The sequence below is a fragment of the Canis lupus genome, chromosome 26 (genome assembly GCF_048164855.1).
Source record: "Canis lupus baileyi chromosome 26, mCanLup2.hap1, whole genome shotgun sequence".
NCBI classification, from domain to species: domain Eukaryota; kingdom Metazoa; phylum Chordata; class Mammalia; order Carnivora; family Canidae; genus Canis; species Canis lupus.
This window is the reverse complement of record NC_132863.1, coordinates 35,667,312-35,693,905: the sequence shown is the minus strand read 5'-3', so window position 1 is coordinate 35,693,905 and position 26,594 is coordinate 35,667,312. Positions and strand designations below refer to the sequence as shown.

At 48.0% G+C, this 26,594-nt stretch overlaps 1 protein-coding gene and 1 long non-coding RNA gene across 3 annotated transcripts in view; one reads left to right on the top strand and one right to left on the bottom strand.

The window, feature by feature from the left end:
- LOC140618569 (uncharacterized) overlaps positions 1-4,148 on the bottom strand; it is a 37,259-nt gene extending 33,111 nt beyond the window's left edge. The window contains exon 1 of the long non-coding RNA XR_012018643.1: positions 4,042-4,148. This is a non-coding gene — a long non-coding RNA (uncharacterized lncRNA). The remainder of the gene's footprint in view (positions 1-4,041) is intronic.
- ELMO2 (engulfment and cell motility 2) overlaps positions 3,127-26,594 on the top strand; it is a 40,034-nt gene continuing 16,566 nt past the window's right edge. For both annotated transcript variants that reach the window (XM_072801309.1, XM_072801308.1), the window contains exons 1-8: positions 3,127-3,228; positions 15,590-15,717; positions 16,019-16,059; positions 16,512-16,584; positions 16,941-16,991; positions 20,645-20,826; positions 22,398-22,497; positions 23,873-24,024. In XM_072801309.1, coding sequence (XP_072657410.1) covers positions 15,640-15,717; positions 16,019-16,059; positions 16,512-16,584; positions 16,941-16,991; positions 20,645-20,826; positions 22,398-22,497; positions 23,873-24,024 — 677 coding nt within the window. In that variant the 5' untranslated portion in view covers positions 3,127-3,228; positions 15,590-15,639. The remainder of the gene's footprint in view (positions 3,229-15,589; positions 15,718-16,018; positions 16,060-16,511; positions 16,585-16,940; positions 16,992-20,644; positions 20,827-22,397; positions 22,498-23,872; positions 24,025-26,594) is intronic.

Sequence of the window (26,594 nt, the reverse complement as noted above, 5' to 3'; positions counted from 1 at the left end):
GTGAGGGACTCGTTCCTTGGATAAATGTGTACTGAGCGGGGCCAGAATGATGATGAGGCAAGTGAGACACCAGGGCACACCATTAAGGAGGTATTACGGACAGGCTGTGTGAGTGCAGGCAGGGCTCGCTCTAACAGATGCCCTTCCCCTCCTCCTCACCCAAAAGTTAATGGCCTAAAGAACAAAGATTAATTCTCTTTTACATGAGAGTATGAAGTGACCTGGAATACTTCCAGCAGGTAGCTTTGTGCTCCACGGGATCATTCGGGGACCCTGGCACCTGTGTTGTGGCGCTGTCATCCCCCTCCCTCCCACGTTATCCTCATGACAAGGTCAAGGCTGGGTCTAGCCATCGATAAGGAGAAAGAGCTGAGAGGAGGCAGGCCCACTGACTAAAGGCCTCGCTTAAAGTTTCACACCGTTGCTTCCACTGGCAAGAGCTTCGTTACCTGGCCATTCTTAACAGCAAGTAGGGCTGGGCAGTGAAGCTTAGCTGGGCAGCCGTGTGACTACGGAAGGCAAGAAGACGGGGTTTGGCAGACAGCTGGTGGGTCACAACAGTCACTGACCACATGGAGACTGTTTCTCAGTAATTATCAAGGCTACTGGGTATAAACACCATGGGTGCTCAGGGAAGGAGAGGTGTTGATGGGCTGGAATAAATGGGGAAGGCAGGGTGGAGTAGAATGTTCCCCAGGAGGGTAACTATAGGAGTTATCTTTCCCTGGAGCCTGGGAAAGGTAAGGTGAACATGGCTTGCTACCTTATAATGGGGCAGAAAGGAGTGTGGTAGATAATGGGATGCAGAGTGAGCAAAACTGGGTCTGATTTCTAGTTCTTGCATTGACCCCAGATAAATCCTTAACCATGCCACACCTTTGACTCTCCTTTGTAAAAGGATAAAGATGACAGACAGCATCATCAACAACAATTATAAAAGACAATAACAGTATGAATAATAACAAAGTTGCCTCAAGGATCCCACAAAGCAATGGTCTATAAAAGACCTTGAGAGGGCCACCTGGGTGGTTCAGTGGCTGAGTGTCTGCCTTTGGCTCAGGTCATGATCCTGGGGTCCTGGGATTGAGTCCCACATAGGGCTCCCCGCAGGGAGCCTGCTTCTCCCTCTGCCTGTGTCTCTGCCCCTCTTTCTGTGTCTGTCATGAATAAATAAATAAAATCTTAAAAAAAAAAAAAAGACCTTGATATCCAGCAAAGCATGTTGACCAGGGGTGGGCAAAGTGTGGCCACAGGCCACCACCTAGAACACAGCCACACTCATTTGTTTATCTATTGCCTGTAGTTGCTTTCCCACTCCAATAGCCAAGTTGAGTAGTTGTCAGAGAGACCATACGGCCGAGTATTTACTACGTGGACCTTTTTTAAAAAAAAAAAAAAAAAAAAAAGATTTTTTTTTTTAAAGATTTTATTTTATTTATTCATAGAGACAGAGAGAGAGAGGCAGAGACACAGGCAGAGGAAGAAGCAGGCACCACACAGATAGCCTGACGCGGGACTCGATCCTGGGTCCCCAAGATCACGCCCCACGCCCCGGGCTGCAGGCGGCGCTAAACCGCTGCGCCACCGGGGCTGCCCCCCCAAAAAAAAAAAAAAAAAAAAAAGATTTTATTTATTTATTCATGACAGACACAGAAGGAGAGAGAGGCAGAGACACAGGCAGAGGGAGAAGCAGGCTCCATGCAGGGAGCTTGATGCAGGACTCAATCCCAGGTTTCCAGGATCATGCTCCAGGCTGAAGGTGGCGCTAAACCCCTGGGCCACCAGGGCTGCCCTATGTGGACCTTTGTGGAAAGTTTGCTGAGGACCTTTGGGTGGGGGGGCGGGAGAGACTGTATTGATGTTAGCTATTTCTAAGCTTCAACTTCCCTGAGTACCAGTTTATTCACCAGTAAAATAAGACTAATAAAAGCTACCTTCGATATTTTGGGGATCAAATGAAACAACATATGTAAAACTGCTTGGCAAATGGCAAGGTGCCATAGAAATGGTGGTTGTTACTTTATCCTTTCTGGGTCCTATCGATTTCATTTAGTATCCGCTGAGCATCTGTAAAATGGACAACAAAATACGTACTTCTCGGAGATTGCCATTAGGATCTGTGAGACAAAGTGATGGAACCATAAACTTTATTTTATTTATTTTTTTTAAAGATTTTATTTATTTATTCATGAGAGACACAGAGAGAGAGAGGCAGAGACACAGGCAGAGGGAGAAGCAGGCTCCATGCAGGGAGCCTGACATGGGACTCGATCCTGGGACTCCAGGATCACACCGTGGGCTGAAGGTGGCACTAAACCGCTAGGCCACCATAAACTTTAGAATCAAACCAGCACAGTCTGACTTCTTGCTGGGCCTTGCCATGGAGTGTATGATCTCTGGCCTGTGCTCCCAGACTCAGGTGTATGATCACTGGCCCGTGCTAGAAGCCTCAGTTTCCTTATCCGTAGTAATAGGATGAACATAATACCTGCATCAGGACCGCCTTGAGTATAAAGGGAGGTAGCACAAGTGAGGCCTTGGCTCGGAGCCCGGCCTCGATCTGATGCGTAGGTGCGGTGACAAATGCCACCTCCCACGGGGCTCCATTGACAGTACAGCAGAGCGGTAGCCCTCTGCCTCTGCTCGGCGCCCACGGTCAGCCCCGGGTGCCGGTATAATTAGCTCCATCTCTGCTCACAGCCTCTGACACGACTGTCACCTCCCACTCACTCATCCCTACTGTAGAGTGTGCATTACATGCCCGCTGGGCATGGGGCTGAGTGCCACCAGAGGACAGCTCAGCCCTCAAAATCTCCCAGTTGTCACAAGGGATCAAAGCCTTTTCCGTCACTCCCGGGCCGTGCCAAAGAAAAGTTCGAGGGAGAAAAGGCTGCCTCCCGCATCTGCGGCGAAAGCCCGCGCCTTCTGACCCCACAGCCCGCGGGGTGGGTGGTGAGGGCGGGAGCGCAGGAAGCCTGTGTCTTTAAGAGGCCTCCGCCAGTGGGGCGGAGACGGCCGGCGCTTCCCCGGGCCTTGGGCCCGCCCTCCCTTGAGTGACACGTAAGCAACCCAATGGGAGAAAGAGAATTCAGCGAGACGGCGAAGCGGAGCAATAGGAGCGCGGGTCGGCCTGCGGGGGCGGGGCCCGGGGAGGCGGGGCGGGCGGAGGCTGGAGCGGCCGCGGAGGCGAGACCCGGGCGCGGGAGCTGGGCCTAGGTCGGCGCCCTGGTGAGTGGGGGGCGCGCCGGGCGCCGCGGTGTGGCGGGCCGCCGGGAGGGGCCTGGCCCGGGGGACGCGGAGAGGAGAGGCCGGGCGGGGAAGGGGGCCGGAGGCTGCGGCCTGCATTGGCCAAAGTGGCTGGAGGGCGGGCCCGGGCTGCTCGGCGCCGGTTCTGCAGGGGGGTCGCGGCCCTGCTGGGTCCGCCGGGCCGGAGGGGTGCGGGTCCCCGGCCGGGAGGGGCCTCGGGCGGGGAAGAGGGCGGGCAGGGCCTGGAGGAGCGGAGGGAGGAGGGGGTGGGAGGATGGAGCCTGCGGGCGCGACAGCAGATGGGGGAGGGACGGGCTGGGCAGCGCGCAGTGGGAGCCGGGGGTGTCTGCGGCTGGTGGCCCCGGCCGCGGCCCGGGAGTCTCTCTTGACCTCGCCGCCCCGAGGCACACCCTGCCCGTCGAGCAGGCCGGCTCCGTGGCCCCCAGCCCGTGTAGTTCTCACCTCCGCCGCTCCCCTTCCGTTCGGGCGTCTGTCGCCTCCCACCTGGACGGCTGCATTGTCCTCCCGGATGTGCCCGCACGCGCTGGGGCTGGCTGCCGGGGGCCTCGCACCGCGGCCAGGGGGATGCTTCAAAATGCACATCAGATCCCGACACTCCGCGGCTTCAAACTGGCCAGCTGCCCACCTCTTGCAGGGTCAGCCCCAGATCCTCGCCCAAGCCCTGGAGACCTGGAACCTCCAGCCTCTCCCTTCTGCTCGGTCCTCTTCACACTGTCCTTTTCCTGCTCCTTCTACATCCCAAACCCTGGCCCTCCTCAGGGCCTTTACACTTACTTAGCCTTCTTTCTGCTCTACCCGGTCCGTTTTAGTCCAGTGAACTCGTCTTGGTCCTTCCAATCTAACCTGCACTCCTGTATCGCTTCCTAGGGGGCATCTCTGGGTCCTGACTCCTCCTCCTGGTGAATTCCTCACTTTTGTCACCCTCTGTACATCGTCACACTTGAACAGCTGCAGTTTTATTTGTGAAAGTATTAAAATGTCTAAAATGTCTGTCTATGCCACCAAATAATAGGGTCCAGAAGATAGTGTCTGGTTTTGCTTCTTGTATCTCCAGCATCTTGCACAGGACCAGGCACTGTAAATACTTATTAAATAAGGGAATAGGGAGGCCTGGATGTCTCAGTGGTTGAGTGTCGGCCTTTGGCTCAGGGTGTGGTCCCAGGGTCCCAGATCAAGTCCCACATCAGGCTTCCCTCGAGGAGGGAGATTCTGCCTGTGTCTCCGCCTCTCTTTCTGTGTCTCTCATGAATAAATAAATAAAATCTTAAAAAAAATAAGGGAATGGAGGACTTGGCTTTGACAGGAGGAAGGGGGTTGTGAATTGTGGCCCCTAATAGCCTGCCAGTGAGGGAAGGAAACCAATATTGGAATATATTGTGTCCTAAGCTCTAGGCTAGAGCCATACCCAGTGTCCAATGGAAATAGAATGCAATATGTGTAGTTTAAATTTTTTAGGAGCCACAACTGAAAAACTAAAACAGGTGAAATTAAGTTTTGGAACACATTTTACTTAACCTATTATATTCCAAAATAATATTATTTTGACATGTGATCAATCAATATAAAAACACTATTATTTTTTATTTATTTTTTTTTATTTTTATTTTTTTATTATTATTTTTTTAATAAGAGATAGCCTCTATGGGCCTTTTTTTAAAAAGATTTTATTTATTTATTAGAGACAGACAGAAACAGAGAGGCAGAGACACAGAGGGAGAAACAGGCTCCATGCAGGGAGCCCGACGTGGGACTCGATCCCAGATCTCCAGGATCAGGCCCTGGGCTGAAGGTGGCCCTAAACTGCTAAGCCACCGGGGCTGCCCCTTTAAAAACACTTTTTCTTTTTTTTTTAAGATTTTGTTTATTTATTCATGATAGACACAGAGAGAGGCAGAGACAGAAGCAGGCTCCATGCAGGGAGCCTGATGTGGGACTCGATCCCAGGACTCCAGGATCATGCCTGGACCGAAGGCAGGCGCCAAACCACTGAGCCACCCAGGGATTCCCTATGAAAACACTATTAATGAGATAGTTCACATTGGTGCGGGTTCACTAAGCCTTTGAAATCTGGTATGCATTTTCTACCTACAGCCAGTCCATTTCAGTTCGTGGTAATGACATGCCCAAAAGCTATTAAAGAGTACTTAGGTTAGGGGCTGCCGTATTGGGGTGTGCAGTTCTAAAACCTTTGTATACCTGTGGCATTGAATCCCCTTCAGAGTCTTTTGAGGTAGTTATTGCTACTTGCATTTTACTAATAAAAATAAGGAGTCTCCTAAAAGTTACATTGTCTGCTGGTGATCATCCTAGAGTTTGTGAATGGAGGAGGGAGATTAGTACCAGGACCTAATGTGTTGATCGATTGGGAGTCTGGTCTCTTTATACCCTATGCTGCCTCTAGGAGGTGCCAAGGAAGTTTGGGGGCGGGCCGGAAGTAGGGACTCAACCTGAAAACAGTGGCACCTGTGGCTGTATTGCATATTCTGTCTGGTTTCGTGCAGAGTAAAAGTGTCTGGACGCATCAGTACCACCTGTCTAGGTGGCTCAGTAGCAAGCATATCTGATGCAGTTGGAGGATAAACCTGCAAGGCAAGTCCTTCTTTGACCCAGTCATTTGTACCCCAGCACGTCTACACCAACTCAGTCTGGTCCCAGGATCTGGGGAGAAGAATATACACACCCTGCAGCATCGCAGTGGTGCCAGGAGTACCACGCCCGAGTTAACACTCTGGCTGTTCAGTTCCACAATTGCTCACCGAGCGAGGTTCCCCTTACCGAGAGGCCAGCACTGTTTGAGGCCATTTAGGGTGACTGGAGAGTATAAGTCACAGCCTTCATCTTCAGGATGCTTACCGTGGAAAGGAAAGACCAGATCACGGGGTGATTAGATGATCTGCAACACAACCGTGTGGTGTGAAGAAGAACCAGAATCAGTGGTCTGCAGAGCCTGCAAAGTTGCTGTCTTGGCCAAGCTGTGAAATGTGTTTAAAAGTGTTGAATTTGAGTTCCTTTAGGAGGGGTGGGTACTTTGCAGTTTTCACGGTGCCTGCAATAGATGCTACTTAGCTCATTTACATATCTGCCCTGATACTTAAGGCATTTGAATTTGCCATCCCACTGGAGGCATGCTGGTTTAATATGAGTCACCAGGAAAGATTTGTTGAGCACCTGTTATGTGGCAAGCCTTGTATTGGCCATTGCTCTAGAACTGACCAAAAACTCTCCAAGGCGCTTCTTCTAGAAGACAGTAACAATAACAACAGCAATAATAGCTCACCACCAGCAGCATTGCCTTTGCCTTTTGTGCTGATTTGCCTCCTTGATTGCCTTCACATCTGTTCTCATTTTGTCATCAATATCCTGCAGCCTGGTGGGTTGGGCTTTTTTATGCTGGGAAATATGGTTACAGTGTTTTTGCAACTTCTTTAAGTTCACACAGTTGGAACTCTGCTTACTGTGTGTCAGAATTTGTGGTTATATGATTAACAGAGTTTATCTCACTTAATATTCATAACCGCTTTAGAGAGGAGGGTTGATTCTCATCTCCATTTTACTGTTTAGAGAGGAGGGTTGATTCTCATCTCCATTTTACTGTTATGGAAATTGTTAGAGCTGGGATCCAAATCTGGGTCTGTCTCACTCCAGAACACAAGCTCCAACCATTAAGTGGCACTGGCTCACTAGAAGGTCAAGGTGGGAAGGGACATCAAGGATATCTAGTCTAACCTCCTCATGCGGATCAGGACAGGAGGGCTGGAGAGGCTTGTGGTCGTGAATTTGGGCAGTCAGGTCTCCTGTGCTTGCAGAGGGGGAGCTAACCCAGACATGCTGCGGGGGGGGGGGGGGGGCAAGGCCTTTTGTCCCCCACTGGTGGCGTGGCCTTGCCAGCTTTCCTGGACCTCAGTTCTCTCATTTATAAAATGAGAGGGCTTGGCCTGATTTTACAATGGGAACAATGCTGTGTTGTTACAGTCAGTATTGAAGGAGTCAGGCCCACAGCCCGGGATTTCAGCCATAACCCAGGACTCTTCTCAGCTCACCATACCCCCTTCCCACATGAGCTCTGCCACCATCTCACAACCACAGTGGTCTATTGAAGGGGAACAGTTTCTTAAAATTCATTGGTGTTTTCCATTTCGGTGTCTGTTTCACTTCCAAAAACTGAGGGAAATAGTCTGTAAACACTGAGCCCTTCTAAATCTGTCAATTGTTATAGTGAGGGATTTGTAAAGTTCTAGGCAGTGGATAGTCCTCTGTAGTGTTTTTATTCTCTTTGAAAGTCAGGTCCCAGGACATCCTGGAGGGTATTTTTATTAATTTAATTTAATTTTTTAAGAGAGAGAGCTGGGGGCGGGGCAGAGGGAGAGAGAGAATCTTAAGCAGGCTCCATGCCCAGTGCGGAGCCCAGCATGGGGCTCAATCTCACAGATCTGGGACCATGACCAGAGCTGACATCAAGAATTGGACACTTAACTGAGTAAGCCACCTAGGTGTCCCATGGAGGGTATTTTTAGTGTGGAATTCTGCAGGCACAGCACTGTGCTGGGTATTGTACTACAGACTTTGGGGAAGAATGGGCAGGGGACGAGACACAGGCTGGATGAGTCCCTGCTCTCAGATGGCTAACAGTCCTGTTGGCTGTAGTTCTCAGCCCTAACCACCATTAGGATCACTTGGGTGGGGAGGGGCTTCAGTGACATGGGGTGGGCATTGATGATGTACAACTCTGGTTGTAACCAGAGTTAAGAACTACTGGTCTTGGGCAGCCTGGGTGGCTCAGCGGTTTAGCGCCGCCTTCAGTCCAGGGCATGATCCTGGAGACCCAGAATCGAGTTCCATGTCCAGCTCCCTGCATGGGGCCTGCTTCTCCTTCTGCCTGTGTCTCTGCCTCTCTCTCTCTCTGTGTGTCTCATGAGTAAATAAATAAAATCTTAAAAAAAAAAAAAAAAGAAAAAGAAAAGAACCACTGGTCTAGAAGTCTGCTTCTCAGACTTAAACATGCATGTGAACCCCCTAAGGGTCCTGTTGGAAGGCAGATTCTGATTGACTGGGTGATCCTTCATGACTATAGACTCCCAGAAGCTGCTGATGCTGCTGGAGTGCAGTTCACACTTTAGTAGAAAGAGAAGAGACCACGCAGAGGATTACAAGTCAGTGGGACTGTGAAGGTTTGTACTAATAACAACTGGGAGCTCAGAAAAGGGTGCATTTAATTCCACCTGAGGCAAGAAGACTAGGAAGGCCACATGGATGAGTGGTTGTATGAGCTGGGCCTTGGAGGATGACTAGAAGTTTGCCAGTTGGCTAAGGTGGAAGGTGTAATGGCTCAAGCAAAAGCACAGACTCAGAAGAGCATGATGTTTGAGGGAACAAGATGGTCTGGTGCAACATACTAGCATCTACACGGGAGAGTCTGAAAGGCAGTTCCACCTTGCAGAGCCATGAGGAACTGGGGTCAGCTGAATGCCCTGCTAGGGAGTTTAAACTCTGTTCTATACATAGACAAACCCTGCAGAGGGTTTCTATACAGGGTAAGAGGAGACCTAGGTGATCCTTAGGGGAAGAAGCCCAAACAGTTTCCCAGTTCCCATAGCCTTCCTCATTGTGCTTTGGCTCCAACTTAGTGGCTTTTGGGTAAGTCTGGTGTCCAGCATATTTTTACAAAAAGAAACAGCAGCTGCTGTTGGCGTGAAGGTCCTCAGCGTTTCTAGCAGTACGCAGCAGAACCTGAATCTCTGCCAACCCAGTTCCTCTCCTCTGAACCTGAGAGTTCATCCTCATTCAGCAGTCCGAACTAAGGGAAGTTGAGTCACTCTTCAGATGAGAAGATTTCAGAGGGAGAGCCTCGAGTGAGATTGTGGTTTCGATTAGAAAGAAGGTGTGACCTCTAGTTCCCTTCCTGGTATGGTGGACTCTTGCAGGAAACAAACCAGACTCACCCACACTGCCCGCCCCCCCACCCCAACTGAATCAAAAGCAAAAGAAGAGAACAAAAAAAGCACATGTCAATCCTTATCCTTAAAAGAGCAGAGAACAGGGGAGAAGAGGAGCTGGAAACCAGGCATCTTCATTCTGAATACCTTACTAGAGGGAAGGGATCCTCTTTCACTTCCTTTCTTCAGATGGGCTGTGCCACCCTGCCGTCAGTTCTGCTCCAAACTCCAAAGCAGTCACTGCATGGGTGATGATTGATAAAGCTCCACGGGGCCTTTTGTAACGGTGTTGATTTTAGAAACACACTTTTGGAGGCCACTTAGAGAATGTTCCATTGGAGACACCAATGTTACTATTTCTCTCGTTTCCCCAGCTTTGCTTTTGAAAATGTGTGCTTTCATTCTCCTGCCTTACAGAATTACCTTCCTCAGATCAAATGCGTACCTCTCTCCTGTTGATGGCATTTTGAGTTTTCCCAGCCAGCTTGATGTCTGCAATGCTTTAAAGGGGGTGGGAGGTAAGGGATGGTGAGCTGTTTCATCTAGAAGAGGGGTATCACTTCTCCACCCCCTGGGCCTGGATGTGAACCACAGTTCCCTTATTCTGGCCTGGCTATTTGCTGTTGAACTCAAGAGCACCACTGAGCGGCCAGAGCAAGAGGCTATTTATAACCCTCAGAGTTTTGCAATGTTATTGAATTGCTTCGACCTAATTTCCACTTCCTTTCTAAAATGAAAATGAAGAGTAAGCAAGCAAGTACTGAAGGAGTTCCCACAAGGAGACCCTTCATCCAGGAATGTGCTCGGGAGACCCTGACTGCTCCTACTCTCCCATCTCCTGACACATCTACAGAGAGAAAAGCAGAAGGATACTCGTCCTTTTCTTTTCAGTAGAGTAAGGAGCACTAACCCTGGTTTTCTGGTGAGACACCTTCTAACGTTAGAGATGACAACTAACTCAACAGTGGAACTACCATGAAGTTGGAAGGTGGTGGGACGTGGAGGGAACCCCAAACAACCAGAACAATTCACGCTAGTCCCTTTCCATTCAGAGGCAGCCCTGTTCATAGGAGTTGAGGAAGCTAGAGGTGATGGATTTGCATAGACACTGGTGCTTACCAAACCATAACTGTATGCTAGGTGCTGTGCTAGGTTAGTGGGCTACAGGGCATACCTGCCGTGGAGGAGGAACTAGTGAAGAAGAGAGATGTATAAATACGTAACTATCATAACAGTAAGTATGATAGTACTAATACCTACAATGGAGTCACACAGTAGCCCTTCTAGAGGTTGGAACAGAATGTTATGAGAACACAGCGGCCCCATCCTATTTTATCTTGCTTGGGAAAGGTGGGGAAGGAAATGACATCTGAGCTGGGCTTTGATGTTTGAATAGGAGCTCTTTTTTTTTTTTTTTTTTTTTTTTAGGATTTTATTTATTTATTCATGAGAAACAGAGGAGAGAGAGAGAGAGGCAGAGACACAGGCAGAAGGAGAAGCAGGCTCCATTGCAGGGAGCCGACGCAGGACACAATCCCAGGTCTCCAGGATCACACCGTGGGCTGAAGGTGGCGCTAACCGTTGAGACACCCAGGCTGCCCGAATAGGAGCTCTTTTGACAGTCCAGGGGAGGAAGGGGACATGCAGAGGGCCAGAAGAAATGGAAGAACACGGCCTGCCTCATAGAAACAGCAAGCAGTCTGGGAAGATCTGGCTAGGTGGAAAGGAACTGAATAGCATGTGGGGAGGTGTGGATCTCCTCTAGACAGTGAGGAACCACTCCCTATTGGAACAGTGAGCTCTTGTTCTGCAGGTCTCTTAGCTGCAGTGTGCTTTAGCTTCTGGTTCAGCAAATCAGAATTCTCCGAGCACCTGCTGGGGGCCACAGACAGCACTACCTGCTTTTCACCTGGCTTTCCAACAGCATCAGACTACCCAGGATCTAATTATTATTATTAGCTGTGTGACACTGAGCATTGGACTTCATTTCTCTGTGCTTTGTTGTCTAATCTGTTAAATGGGGAGTAAAAATATATCACATAGGGTTGCTGTGTGGATTAAATGAATCAATATATGTAAAGCCCTTAGAATAGGACATTAGCACCATGTAATAGTTAGCTAATGTCATCAGCATTGAAGAAGTATTAAGTAGAGGGGAAAGAACTAACTTTGAAGTCCAAATGACTCAGCCTTGAGATCCAGTTCTGATCTGATTTCTTTTTTATGGAGGGAGAGGAGGCGTGGGAAGGAGCCCTGTGGACGACAAGCTTCTCAACCCATCTGAACTTCAGTTGTCTCATCTGTAAAGTAGGGATGATTTTCAAGGTTCCTTGAGCATCAGCTGTAAAATGCTATAGAAGTGGAATATCCGGGGAGCCCGGGTGGCTCAGTTGGTTAAGCAACTGACTCTGGTTTCTGCCTAGGTTGTGATCTCAGGGTTGTGGAATTGAGCCCTGTGCTCAGTGGGGAGTTTGCTTGTGCCTCTCCCTCTGCTCCTCCCCCGCCCCACCCCTGGTATAAATAAATACTTAAATAAATAAAATCTTGGGATCCCTGGGTGGCGCAGCGGTTTGGCGCCTGCCTTTGGCCCAGGGCGCAATCCTGGAGACCCGGGATCGAATCCCACGTCGGGCTCCCGGTGCATGGAGCCTGCTTCTCCCTCTGCCTGTGTCTCTGCCTCTCTCTCTCTCTCTCTCTCCGTGTGACTATCATAAATAAATAAAATAAATAAATAAATAAATAAATAAATGAATAAAATCTTAAAAGAAATTAGTGATCAACTATAAAGAGGTTGTCTACCCATACTATTATATACAACATGATTACTATAAAGTCGCTTATATAACTGATCTATTTTAAACACACCAAACTTATCTAAGAGGGTCTCACTCTTCATTAATTGAGCTGGTGTTATTAAGGACCTGCTCACTGTCATTATCATATACCTGTTACGCAGCTGTCTGTGCAGACCCCCATATCAGAGTTCCTCCAAAGCTTGGGGTCAAACTTAGTCATAGGCCTTTTCATTGCAGTGAACAGAAAAGCAGGCTAGTTCCATATAAAGGAGGTTTTTTTTGGCAGGATCCGGGGGAATTTCAGGCACCCCAAGTGTAGGAGTTGGAGCCATGGAATCTGGGAAGTCATCAGGCTTTTCCATCTCTTTTTGGGACTTTGTGGTTTCTGGTTTCTGGCCTCCACTTATCTACACATTTCTGGATTCTTCCTGCAGTATAGCTTCCTCTGAAAGGCTCTTGGTTTTTGCTTCTTGGTATTTTTGGCTTGCTGGTGGCTTTACCTTGCCATGGTACCTGCTCCGAATTGAACTATGAGCTTTCTTTTTTTTTTTTTTTTTTAATTTTTATTTATTTATGATAGTCACAGAGAGAGAGAGAGAGAGGGGCAGAGACATAGGCAGAGGGAGAAGCAGGCTCCATGCACCGGGAGCCTGATGTGGGATTCGATCCCGGGTCTCCAGGATCGCGCCCTGGGCCAAAGGCAGGCGCCAAACCGCTGCGCCACCCAGGGATCCCGAACTATGAGCTTTCTGCTCCAGGGCCCCTAGTCATCCAATTTCCTCAGCCTGTGTCTTTAAATTTAATAGAAAGAATTGGATTTGTCCTGCTTAGATTGAGTGTTCACTTGGGTCTCACCAGCTGGGGCATGGTTCGAGAGAGTGTCATTCAACATAAATGGCCAGCCTGCCCTGTGTGAGAAAGGGCAGAGTCGCTGAGAATAGGAGCTCATAGTATCTCTTGGATCGTCCTGGCGGTTGCAAATCTCCATGCTGTAAAATGGATATGAATTTTTGAAACCGCCAAGAATCACTCAGGGCAAAGTTTAATAAAGAAAAGAAACAGTCAACCCAGGAAATGCCAAGTGGGGTCAGAGTAAAGTGGAACTGCCAAATAATGAGCTTTTGCTTCATTGTCTCCAAAGACAGTATCCAGAGTTCTAACAAATACGATTGTTTCTTAGTAGCACCATCAAAATAAAGGTGTAGTTTCTTTGGATGTGGATTTTGAAGTGGGTATACTCTTCATTTGGATTTGTAAATTCTGCTTTAGAATCATGGCCTTTTAAACTTAGGAGGCACTCTACACGTGCTTTAGTTCAATATTCATATCCCACAGTAGAAATTTGGGTGAAAGGGACACATCCACTTCGCCCAGACCCCTGGGATTGGGACTGTGACTGGGTCCTGAGTCCATCAGGTCCAAATCCAGCTACTTCTTCAGCAGGCCAGTCTTCCCAGCCCAGGGCTCTTTCTCTTGCACCTGTAGCACCTACTTATCTTAAAGAAGAACTAAATAACAAATGGTCCTAGAAGCCATCCTATGCAGCTCCATGTATATAAAGTGCAAAAACAGAACATTTATGTATGGTGAGAGAAGTCAGGCAGAAGTTGCCTCTTAGAGGGCTGCAAGGTGGGGGATTGACTGGAAGGAGGTAGAAGGAGATTTTCTAGGGTGATAGAAATGTTCAAAGTCTTGTTTTGGGTGGTGGTTGCAGAGAGATGTATTTCTATTTTATATATTTATACACACATATATATGTGTTCTGTGTGTTTTGTATGTAAATTCTATCAGTTTTAAAAAGTGATCTCACAACTGTACAGTCATACCTCCTAATTATGGCACATTTACCAGTAAGGTTAAGGATGCCTGCCTTAGGAGAGTCATGGTCCCACCCCTGCTTTGCTGTGTCACCTTTCAACCAGGAGATAATCTAAATGGGAACAGTTTCTTTCCATAGGTTCGTTATGTGTCTAGGCACATGAACATCACATGTGGGACATTCTGCTTGGAGCCGCAGAGGTTGTGGAAGCTTTAGGGGCCATCAGGCCAGCTGCCCCCCACTCCACTACTTCCTTAGGCTTGATTTAGTTCCAATGAACAGAAATTCAGGCTGGCTCAGGGGAGAAGGGAAGAGCATGGGCCAAAGTCAGCCCCAAGTTCTGTCCCCTTACCTACCCATGAGCTGGTTGAACTGGGGCACTTTAACCGACGTCTGAGCTCTAGCTGTGTCATTTCGGAGGTAATAATCTGATTCCGCCTACTTCAGGAGGCTGCTGGGAGGGCTCAGCAGAATCAGTGAAAGCACTTAGAAAACCATCTGTGCGTTGTCATGTGCTGGAAATGCTGGTATTGTTGACACCTGACTTCCGGAGCACCCCACCCTGATCCGGAAATGGTTATGAAAGCTCCCCTCTTACTGAGACTCGTGAGTGTGTAGGGAGAGGAACTTTTACCCCTTTCACCAGAGGGGTTTATGCTCACAAGGCTGCGAGAACTGACATCTGTGTTTGGGCCTAAAAGTTGATAGCATACACGAATAACAGCTTAGCAACAGCTATGCTGCATGTTCCGGGAGAGCCAGGCGGTCTCCATTAGCGAAGCATGAATTGCGGGTGAGTGGCCAAGCCTGGCAGATGTAGGAGAAAGGTCTTTTTCATTAAGAGAGAGGCCTCTCCTGAACCTGTAGGCAAGGAATGTAAATATACATGGAAATAATCCATCAGTGGAGTGACTTGCCTTCATCAGACCTTGGAGAGAGGATGCTTTAGCTGCTGCTTGGAATATCACTAAGCTAGCGGAGTTGCCTAGGATACTGGTCACATGGGCCCATCTTCCAGACCTGTTCAAAATGATTTATTTTCCTTTATTTGGGAGACAAACGGGGAGAGGGTCAGAGGTACTTCCGAAGCTTCGTCCTCCTATAGAGGGGCCTTTGTGTGAGGCTGTCCTCACCTCCCTACGCTTGAGCTCCAGCAGCCCTTGCCCTTGGCAATAGGGACTAAAATAGCATTTCCTGTCCCAGTTCTCTTCCCCATTTTCTGAACTCTGCGTCATCCCACACAGAGGAGGCTCCACATTGTGTCCTTTGAGGGGGAAGGAGTGGCAGCAGTAACTAGGGAGGAGGCGAGAGAGCATGTGGCCGGGCCCTGCTGACACTAGGATCTTCCTAGGATGGCTGCAGAACACAAGTGGGCTGGCTCCGTCAGCTAACCACCCAACCAAGAAAAGGCTCTGGCTATTCTTATCTGTCTCAGAGCATATGCTTCTCCCTCCCAAGGTCCCAAGACAGGAATTTGCAGTAAATTCATTCTTCTGCGGCCCAGTCCTCCTGACCCTTAGACCGAAGTGTCATGCCGGCAGATCTTGCTACTGGCAGATCTGCAGTTGATGGATAGGTCTGTCCCATTTCTACTTGTCGATTTAATCTCCAGAGACAAAAAGCCCAAGGAGAGGGTATGGTGTGATGTAGAAAAATTCCAACCAAGTAGTTCCATATGTTACTTTGGACACTGTCTTCTGATTCTCAAAAATATCTAACGAGTGAAAAATGAAGGCAAACTCTCTCTTTTCTTCTTTCTGATTCTTTTGCTCTAGGCGGCTGTGTCTGTTTGTGTTTCTTGGAGAAGTAGGTCCCACTGGGAACAATGCCACCACCATCAGACATTGTCAAAGTAGCCATTGAGTGGCCAGGTGCTAATGCTCAGCTCCTTGAAATCGACCAGGTAAGCTCCTGCAATGAGAAGCAGAAGCAGGATCTGGGAAGTATGTGGCAGGGTTGTCTTCAGGGGTGGGGACCTTTAGCATGAGGAGGAAGAGCTAGCTACAGGATTATCAAGGCCTGTCCCTCCCCGTGGCAGAAGGTCAGTCCCCTGACTTGGGAGAGGCTTCCTCTTCAACAGAAGCTTCTGGGAGGCAGTTCATGTACAGGTCCTGGACTGATCCTGCTTGGCAACCCCTCCTCAAAACCTGGGTGTGAGTTGCATGTGGTTGTAGATGAAGGATCTCTCTCTCTCTGTCTTTCAGAAACGGCCTCTGGCATCCATCATCAAGGAAGTTTGTGATGGGTGAGTAGAAGCAGCCCTCATTCTGCACAATGGTAGGCTAACAACTAACGGGATGTTGTCAGACCTTGAAAGAAATCTCCAGTTAGCTGGATCCTGGGAGATCATTGTCTTACAAAGGAAGTATAGCTGAGGAGGACATCCCTAAGACCTTGTAGAAATCTCCACCCCCCACCCCCACCCCCAGTAAGCCGAGGAATGCCCTGCCTGAGGCCCTGATGGGGTGTTAGGCCCATGCTGAATTGTGTGGACCACCTTTTGCGGTACCAGTCGATACACAAAGCTGAGCCGGTGGTTTTGTCAGCATCTCAGGCTGAAGCTTTGGGTTTCCCCCATCCTCCAAAAAGGCCGCCCAATCCCTTAGGCAACTCTGCTGGAAATTATTAATACATCTGCAGCTTCTAGCCAGGCCCGGCAGAAGAGTCAGATGTCTGCATGGTGTGTTTCTTACATAGGTGGTCGTTGCCGAACCCAGAGTATTATACCCTCCGTTATGCAGATGGCCCCCAGCTCTACATCACGGAGCAGGTCAGTGCGGGAGGGGCAGAGTCAGATCCAAGGGAGGAGGTGGTGCTGCCTGCCTTGCTGACATGCAAGCAGCTTCTGTTTACTGAGGAAGAGCTGCCTCCCAGGCAGATGGGGGCGCAACAGCCCTGCCTCTAGTGGCTGGAAAGCCATGTCTTCTCCTTCTGAGGGCTCGGGGTGCCTGAGGGCTTGGGGGTGCGTGGAAGTGTTCTGAGAAGTTCTTGGGCAAGAAGCACACAGGAGTCCTGACTGAAGAGGCTCAGTTATAATTACTGTAAAAGACAGCAAGCTCTTGTTGATTCAGCTGGCTTACACAATTTTAATATTTTATCTTATTCTTTTTCTTCTTTGTTATCTAGACGCGCAGTGATATTAAGAATGGGACCATCTTACAGCTGGCTATCTCCCCGGTAGGTATTTGGCTCTCCTTTGGAGTACATTTGTTTAACACAAAAATGAGCACCCACCATGGGCCAGACTCTTCTAGAAACCAAGACTACAGAGCTTAAAAAGTCAATCTTTGAGGGCACTCAGTCGGTGGAGCATCTGACTCTTTTTTTTTTTTGCATCTGACTCTTGATCTCAAAGTTGTGAGTTCAAGCCCCACATTGGGTGTAGAGATTACTTTAAAAACAAAAATCATTCTTTGCTCTCACAACATTGTTAGAAGTAAACACACAAAGGCCTCTCTCAAGCATCCTGACAGTTGCTTAGGGAGCTGTAGGGACTCAGAAAAGGGACTGCCTGGCTCAGCCTGAGGATTCCCAGAAAACCTTCCCAGAGAAGGGGACACTTAGCACAGATGTTGAGGGATAAGTGAGAATTCGCTGGGAAAGAAGAAAAGAAAGTATCCCCAGCAGAGACATGTGCTTTGTTTCTGGGAGGCTGGAGTACTAGATGGCAGAGGGCTTATAGCAACCAGGGGAAGGGTCCCAGACGGCCTGCTCGTGGGTTTGGACTTTATTCAGAAGGGAATATGGGGACATTGAAAGATTTTAAGCAGGAAGGTACATTATGTTTAGATGTATATTTTAGGAAGATCCCTGTAGTGACAGTGTGGTAGATGGGCTAAAAAAAGAAGGTTGGTGGTAGGAGGAATCTTTAAGAAGCTAATGAGGATGTTAACAGCCCATGAAGGCAAGTGCAGTGGAGACGAGCGGACGGGCGTGAGAGCTATTCAGAGGTAAATCTGGGGATATGGTGATAGCCTGGATATGGAAGGAAAGGAGAGAATCTGAGGTGACTCCCTGATTCCTTCCTCAGTGGTCCTTAAAGGTAACAAAGGAAGCAACCAGAAGGGCAGAGAGAAAACCAAGAGGGGGGTGTGGCGTAGGCCCAGAGGGCTGGGAGTGTGAGGATGGAGGAAGTGTGGTCTGCCCGAGAGCTGAGACCTAGTAAACTGAGAACAGAAAAGCTGTTTGTTGATCCGGAAAGTCCATAGTCCCTGGCGACTTCTGTGAGGACAGTTTTGGTGGGGTGATAAGTGGCAGCCAGACTATAGTGGTGGCAGCGTGAGGTCCCCGACTTTACCACACTATCAGGAAGCTTGGTTGTCAAAGGAAGTAGACAGCAGAAGACAGGAACTCAGGGATGTGAAGCCAAAAAGATAATACTTTTTAGAAAGAGGTAAAACGTTCAAGGGTTTCAAAAATCAAAAAGTTTGCAAAGATGTAGTAAAAGGTCTCCCTCCCACTCCCGTCCCTCATCTACCCAGTTCCCCACCTCCTCTGACCCTTCATAGTTGCTAACTTCTGGTGCAATTTTTTGTATCTTTGAAAATAAGTTAAGATGGAAGAGAGGAAGGTTGATGGTGCAGGAAGGGGGATAATTAATGAAACAGGACCTCCCTGGGTCAGGACAGGAGGAACCCAAAGCCCAGGTGGAGGGATTTTTGACCATTTGGTCCCAGAGGAGGATGATCGATATGGGGGTCCCTTAGGGGTGGAGGGGCTGCCAGAAAAATTTTTTTTTAAGATTTATTTATTTATTCATGAGAGACACACAGAGAGAGGCAGAGACACAGGCAGAGAGAGAAGTCCTGCAGGGAGCCCGATGCAGGACTTGATCCCCGAACTCCGGGATCACACCCCAAGCCAAAGGCAGACGCTCAACTGCTGAGCCACCCAGGCATCCCAGGCTGCCAGAAAATTAAGGGCATGATGACGCTCGTTTTCCTGGCAAGGCGAGAGACTGGTTCATCTGAGTGGAAGGGCAGTGTGGAGTAGTAACAGCTAACGGTTCCAGAAGGCCAAGCGCTTCGCATATATTGTATCATTTCATCTTGACAGACACCTGAAGAGATGGGTGCTCGATAGCCTCGTTTAGCAGATGGGCAAACTGAGGCTTGAGTTAAATGACTTGCCACTTGGTCACACAGACAAAAACATGGCAGAGCTGCCTTTCAAACCCGGGGCTGCCTGACTCCTGGCCAGTATTCCTACCAGCGAGTTCTGCTTTCCCCCTTCTCCGGAACTCTTCTCATCCTAAAGGCTTACGTCCCGCACCTCCACCCCCAGCCCGCATCAGCTCTGCTAGCTTAATATGACAGTCTGGGAGTTGCTTTCATAGCTGTAGCCGTAGCTGTACTGAAGCATTTTACAGACCTCCTGCGCAGAGTAGTTGACTTTCTCAGGAGTACATCTCTCTGGAGCAGGAGGCAGCGGCCCAGAAACACAGTCTCGGGAGGAAAATTAACATTTGGAGTTGGAAGTTTCTAAGTGTGATGCAGACCAGTGCTCTGCAAATTGTTCTATCCTGTGACCTTTTCTCGCAGTGTGCATTTTCTCCACTGTGGGGAGTCTGGAGGATTTCTGTGTTGAGAGCCATGTGCTGCTATAGGGCCATCTTTGTAATAAAAAAAAGAGGAGAGGCAGAGGGGAGCAGAGAGAGGTGAACAGGACTGACTCCTTGGCCAGCAGCAGGAGCTGGGATTCCATCACTTGCTTAGCATAGTAAGAAAAAATAAAGACCACAGGAGCACTTTGCTCTCAAGGCTCTTCTATTCCAGCTGAGAATATTAATTAACACGCAAAAAAATAGAGAATGATGCAGGCAAGTGGATTGCAGGGCACTGGCTATAGAGCTAGGAATTTCCGCAAGAGGAAGGGCCGGCAGACTCTAGGGGAGGGCTTGTGGCTGGAGCTTGTAGAAAGGAAGCAAGCATTCTGCTGGAAAAAGTTCAAGTGCTAGGAGAAGGTTGAGTCACCAGTCATCACTTTGAAAAAGCTATTTCAAAAGCTTCCGGCTCCTCGATGTTCTTAAAGGTTCCCTAGGACTGTCAGTTCGAGGAACCATGATATGGGCTTTCAGAGAAAGTTAAAAAAAAAAAAAAACTTGTCAGGCTTATATTTTCAGATTGAAAGGGACTTTACTTTTTTTTAAAGATTTTATTTATTCATGAGAGACAGAGAGAGGCAGAGATATAGGCAGAGGGAGAAGCAGGCTCCACATGGGGAGCCTGATGCAGGACTTGATCCCAGGATCCTGTGATCTCAGGATCACAACCTGAGCCAAAGGCAGACAGACGCTCAACCATTGAGCCACCCAGGTGTCCCTGAAAAGGACTTTAAAGGTGATCATCAGATTAAATTCTCCATCCAGTGCAAGAATCCCTCGTGAAGCATCTCTGACAGCCAGTTGTCCTGAGTCTCCTTGATTGTTTTTAGTGACTGAGAGGTCGTTATGTCGAGACAACCTGGTCCACTGTCTAATGGCTTAAATTAATAGAAAACTCCCCTCTGTGGAGCCAGTATTGTTTTCTCTATGACTTGCTGGAGGTGGTGGACTATTGTCTCCCGGTCTTTTGTAGTCCTTCACTGGGAAGTTTCTGTAATCCATAGACCAGAGCACTACAGAAAGGATATACGTAACTACAGATTGGTCTTGGCACAATGGTAATTCCATGATTGATCCAACAAGCATTTTTTAAGCAACTCCTAGACAGCATGAACAAGTAGTTCTGCCTCGGGCTTGGATGTCCACAGAAAAGCCTTTATGAGCTACTCACAGAGCAGTAACCTGCCACAAGGAGCAGATGGCATACATCTTGTCCCTGGTGTCATAGTCCCGGGCTGCACGCCAGCTGATGGAGAGGACCCAGTCATCCAACATGGAGACCCGGCTGGATGCCATGAAAGAGCTGGCCAAGCTCTCTGCTGATGTGACCTTCGCCACTGAGTTCATCAACATGGATGGCATCGTCGTGCTGACACGGCTTGTGGAGAGTGGAACCAAGCTCTTGTCCCAGTGAGTATTACTGAGCTCTTACTGGGGGAGTTTCAGAAGTCTTCCTTCATTCTGCAGGGGATCCTTTTCTCATATTCACTGAGTCACCTGAATTTATTGAACACCTTCTATATACAGAGCAGTGTGCCCAGTACTGGGGTCTGTAAGAGGAATTCTCTCTTGTGGTCCTGAATCTTGTAGTCTAGTTGGTCTTCACAGATGCCAAGCCATAGTGAAATGAGGGGGTATAGGAAGAGAGAGGGCATGTCGTGACAGATCTGTACATTTATGGAAAATGATTGGCCTGGTGGAAGCTAGTGAGTGGACTGTCCATGTTATTGACCAGAAAAGATCTGTCTATTCTTAATCGTCCCCCTGCTTCCTCCCTGTCCAGTCACCTCCCACTTCTGCACACGCACATGCACGCGCACACACACAGGGCTTCCTCCGTGCTCACCATGGGTTCGCCATCTCCCTTCCACCCATATTCACAGGGAGGAGGTCCCAGGAGTATCGCTCCAGAACTTTGCGATACTCCGCGGACACCTCTGTGGTGCTCCAGTGCTAAGATGAGTGCAGCGGGACACTGTGCTGTGAATGATTAACAGATGTTTAGTTAGCTGTCTAGGCCAGTGGTGGTTTTCTGTCTCTCTCAGCTGGCACAGGGGGAGTCTGAAATCTTCAGTCAATAGACCACCTTTTGAAATTTTCAGCCAAACAAAGCAACTAATCACAGGTGTTTAAGTCTTGGATTTTGCGGCTGCACTGACCTCCTGAAACCTTCAGTGGCCATCAGCCTTCTGCCATCTCTGAGGGGTGCAGGATTAGACTGGCCCTGGTTTCCTCCTCTTTAACCTGGAGATGCTGCTTATATTGGAGTATCGCCATGAGGAGTGTTGTTAACGGGTCCAAATCTGCCTTGCCAGTGGGAATAAGGTTTGTTAAATCTAGAGCACCGTACAGATGTGTAAAGGGTTGTATGTAGAGAGAGAAGGGACACAGGAGAGACGGCGTGGTAATCCCCATCCTCCATCAGCACTGCAGCAGGGCTTTGCATACACTGTCATCTTGCCGCCGCCACAACCCTGTGATGTTAATGCTGTGAGATAAACTCAGTTTGACAGAGGAGGAATTTGAAGTTTGAAAAGATAAAATTTGCATAGTTAGTAAATGGTTGAACAGGAATGGAGCCCGGGTCTGGGGTTTGTACTCTTTGTCCTATACTCTGCTGCCTCTCGGCCTTGAACGTGGGCTGTTATTTCCCTTGGATACGCCTGCCAAGTATTGGGGTTGATAAAAGTCTGATACCTTTTTGGTTTTGGGAAATGGATGAGTGATTGTGTTTAGATGAGGTGATATGGGGAAGGAGAGCCAGTGCCCAGGTAGCTCTTTTTTTCCCAGAGATGTATACCTGGACAGAATCTGCTGCACACCTGGCGAGGGATGCAAACAGGTGCTTATTCATGGCTGTGCCTACCCACCCCTTGTGGGGCATTTAAGCTCAAAGCCATCTCCATTATGGCTGCCATCACACCTGTGTTCCCGGTTTTGAATCTTTGTATTATTTTGTGTGTGTTCTGCTTATGTCTCAGCTACAGTGAGATGCTGGCATTCACCTTGACTGCCTTCCTAGAGCTCATGGACCATGGCATTGTCTCCTGGGACATGGTTTCAATCACCTTCATTAAGCAGGTGAGGCCTCCAGCATTCCATCTTCCTCTCCTCCCTCTGTGGCCAGTTGTCCTCTCAGTTTATGGAGAGATGCAAGCAAGACAGTCATCCTACTGAGAGTTAACTTTCTATCCCCCAAGGCCTGACTTTTCATCCTCATGCTTGGTCTTCCTGGGATCCTGAAAGAGTTCCTTCACTGTTCTGTCAGGGCCTGCTCTGAGAAGATGGAAACAGGTTTTCAGAATTGACTGTGGCCAAAGCGGGATGGGATGATTAGTGAGACTTGAGATGATCCCAACCAGTCAATCAGTACCAGCCCTGAGTCTTCTGACCTACTTCCCAAGAGCTCCCTTCTCTTTGGCTATACATGTTCATTTTGTTCACCTTTTACCTTAGGTTTACAAGTCTGCCTTCTGTTGACAAAGCAGCCTGCAAAGCAGCTTGTTTGGATGGTCAGATCAAACTTGGTGGGTGGGAGGGGACACTTTTACTTTTGCCCTCCTTTCTTCGACAGGAAGAGGCGGCATCAATGCCAAAAACTGGACTAAACTCAATGAGTAATATATCCACAGATACAGAATCAGAGCTGTCATTGGCTTGGGACACTGGGTACCTCCTTTTTTTTTTTTTATTTTTTTTTTTTTTTTTTTTTTTATTTTATTTTTTATTTATTTATGATAGTCACACACACAGAGAGAGAGAGAGAGGCAGAGACACAGGCAGAGGGAGAAGCAGGCTCCATGCACCGGGAGCCCGATGTGGGATTCGATCCCGGGTCTCCAGGATCGCGCCCTGGGCCAAAGGCAGGCGCCAAACCGCTGCGCCACCCAGGGATCCCCCACTGGGTACCTCCTGATGCTGGAAATATTCAGACAAAAGTGAAATGACCATGTGTCGGGGACATTATAATGGGGGTTGAGAATAATGGGAAATTACTAGATCACAAGACTTTGAGGTTTTCCTGTCAAGCCTCTGCTGTCCTGTGTGCATGCAGGGACAGAACATGTGACAGGAGAAGGGTATGTCGAGATAAAAGGAGACCCCAGGAAAAAAAAAAAAGGAGACCCCAGTTTCAGTAAGATCCTCTGCTTTCTACACTCAGCTTTTTCATGCCTGAACCTTTATTTTGAAAACAAAGGATTAAACCTTTAGATTTTGAGGAAACACAGTTGACTGGATGCTGTCGTTTGAAATTGAGTTGTCCATGCCTTGGGAAACCCTGGCACACTGGCCAGGGTGGCTCTACACTAGGTACCAGTGACTTTATGGGGATAGCTGCCCCCATGTAGGCAGCGCACCTGGAGGAACCCTTCATGAGCTGATAATCAGAAACCCAAGTCGCCCAGTGCTCTCAGGCCCTGGGCTTCCTGACTGATCTGACCTTCGCTGGCTGTAGATTGCAGGGTATGTGAGCCAGCCCATGGTGGACGTGTCAATCCTTCAGAGGTCCCTGGCTATCCTGGAGAGCATGGTCTTGAACAGCCAGAGCCTGTACCAGAAGATCGCCGAGGAAATCACCGTGGGACAGCTCATCTCTCACCTCCAGGTGTGAGTAAGACACCCTGCCCCAGCCTCCCTTCTCGCCTCTTATTTCAGCCTCCCTTCTCGCCTCTTATTTCCAGTACATCTCCTTTGCTTGTGTTCCATGCCACCGGTCTGCTTGCTCACTCATTCATCACTACTTCCACACTAGTGCCAGGACGCTCCCATGACCTGGACCCAATCGTGTCATGCTCTCGCTAAAATCCTCATGGCACTCCTTGTCCCTCAGGATGAAGCAGAGTTCTCCCAGCCTTCCTGCACTACCATGCACCACATACAATTAGATGCTCTCTCCTCTACGGGCCAAATAGTCTCTGTTTGTACCTGTAATAATTATATAAAATTCTCTATTTTTATTACTCATCTCCCATTTAAAATTTTGAACTCTCTGGGAGGAGCGACCAATCATTTTTGGGTCCCCTGCCTTGATTTAACTAGAAATCAATTAGTATTTGTTGTATGAACGTTTAGCAGACAAACGGTATGCTGTGGGGGGTAGCAAGAAATATTGTATAGGGTATGAGTTCAGGCTATCCATTCAGATCACAGCTCTCTTGCATGCTAACCACATCTCTGCCTTTAGCAAGTTACCTGGTCTCTGGTCTTGGTTTCCTCATCTCTAGACTGGGGTTAATCCTCTCCACCACTCAGACTTGTGAGGATCAAAGGAGATAACAGATCTTGCATCATGGCCAGTACAGGATATGTATACAATTCAAGAGTTCTTTGCTTTTGTTTGTTTTCTAAGAAGCTGAACACAGGGGCACCTGGGTAGCTCAGTCCATTAAGCATCTGACTCTTGATCTCTGCTCAGGTCTTGATCTTAGGGTTGTGAGCTCAAGCCTGGCATTGAGCTCTATGTAGGACCTATTTAAAAAAAAAAAAAAAAAAAACACACACACAAAAAAACACAAAGAACCAACTAAGAAGCTTATCACATCTTAAAACATTTTATCAGACAGGAAAACCAGAAAACAGATGAACCCTTTGGAGCACTGTTCCCCTCCTCTCCATTTTCTTCACTTCACTTTAACCCTTCTATACAATTTAAGGGGGCTGGACCCCCAAAGCAACATGGTAATACTGTTGATTCCTTTCTGACTCTTGCTCCCTTTTAGCATTTCGGACATGGACAGGTGCCAACAGAATGCCCTGTCAGTTCCCAGGGAAGCCACAGCTCCCAGCTTTGCTTGTTTATAGCAGCCTTGTCTTCACTCAACTCTGCTCCCAACCCATACCTCCCCCTCGCACAACTAATCCAAGTAAAAAGAAAGCACAATTTGCAGCTCTGATTTCTCCTTGTCACTTCTAAGGAATTCTTCAGTCTCTGTTTTCATACCCCAAAGCTAAAAAGATTGTTTGAAGTGAAGGGAACATTATAAACTCCAGATGGAGAGTTCTGATTTTCCTGACGGCAGACTTATCCCTCTGTTTCTTTGTTTCTGAATCAGGAATGACCCAGTTGCGTCCCCAAGGATGATATGAAAAGCATGGCTTTTCTCAGGGGTCGGTCTGTGAATATTTTCAACCTGTTGCTGTTACTAGAAATTCTGGCCTCTTCTATTTGGGCTGGGACACTTAGTGCCTTCCATGAGACCCCCCCCCCCCCCCCAGGACACCTCTCACCTGACCAGGACGTCAACTGGCCCATCTAAAAAGAAAGCCACCGTGTGTACCCCCAGTGTGGCAGGTAGAAGCATCTTGCCCAGTGCCAGGGTTATAAGATTCCAGAGAATGGTTGTAGTTAATTTGTTTTAAAATGAAATAAGTTTATAGTTGAAGACTTTGAAAGTATAGAAAAGCAAAGAGTAAACCCTTTGCCCATTTCCCTACCTCCAGACACAACCACTGTTCACATTAAATTGACTGCTCTGCTAGTTGTTTTTTCTCTGCATGTTTTTATTTATTTATTTATTTATTTATTTATTTATTTATTTATTTATTTATTTCTCTGCATGTTTTTAACAGAACTGAGAGTTTACCATACATACTCTGTGTACCTTGTTTTGTTTTGTTTTGTTTTGTTTTTAATGGAATATTAAACCATGTATAATGGCTTGAACCTTTCCCATGTATAAGATTCTTCTTGGGGCACCTGGGTGGCTCACTTGTTCAAGCATGTGCTCAGGTCATGATCCCAGGGTCTTGGGATCAAGCCTTACATTGGGCTCTCTGCTCAGTGGGGAGCATATTTGTCCCTCTCTCTCTCCCTCTGCCCCTCCCTCTACTTGTGCTTTCTCTCTCTCTCTCTCTCTCTCTCAAATGAATAAATAAAATATTTTTCAAAAAAATAACGATTCTTCTAAAAGGGTAGCTCTAAATCTTTTACATCCCATATGCCTTTGAAAATCCAGTAACAGTTCTAGACTCTCACCTCCTTGGAGAAAATAACACATAGTCAACCAACTGCACAGAATAATTTCTGCACCATTTCTAGGGTTTACAGACACTCTACACCATCTCTGAATCCAGGAAGAAGAACTTCTACTCTGTATGTGATTTTTAATGATGATTTAGGACTTTAATGTATATAAACAGAGTTGTGACTATGGACATTTGGATTGTTTACCATTCTT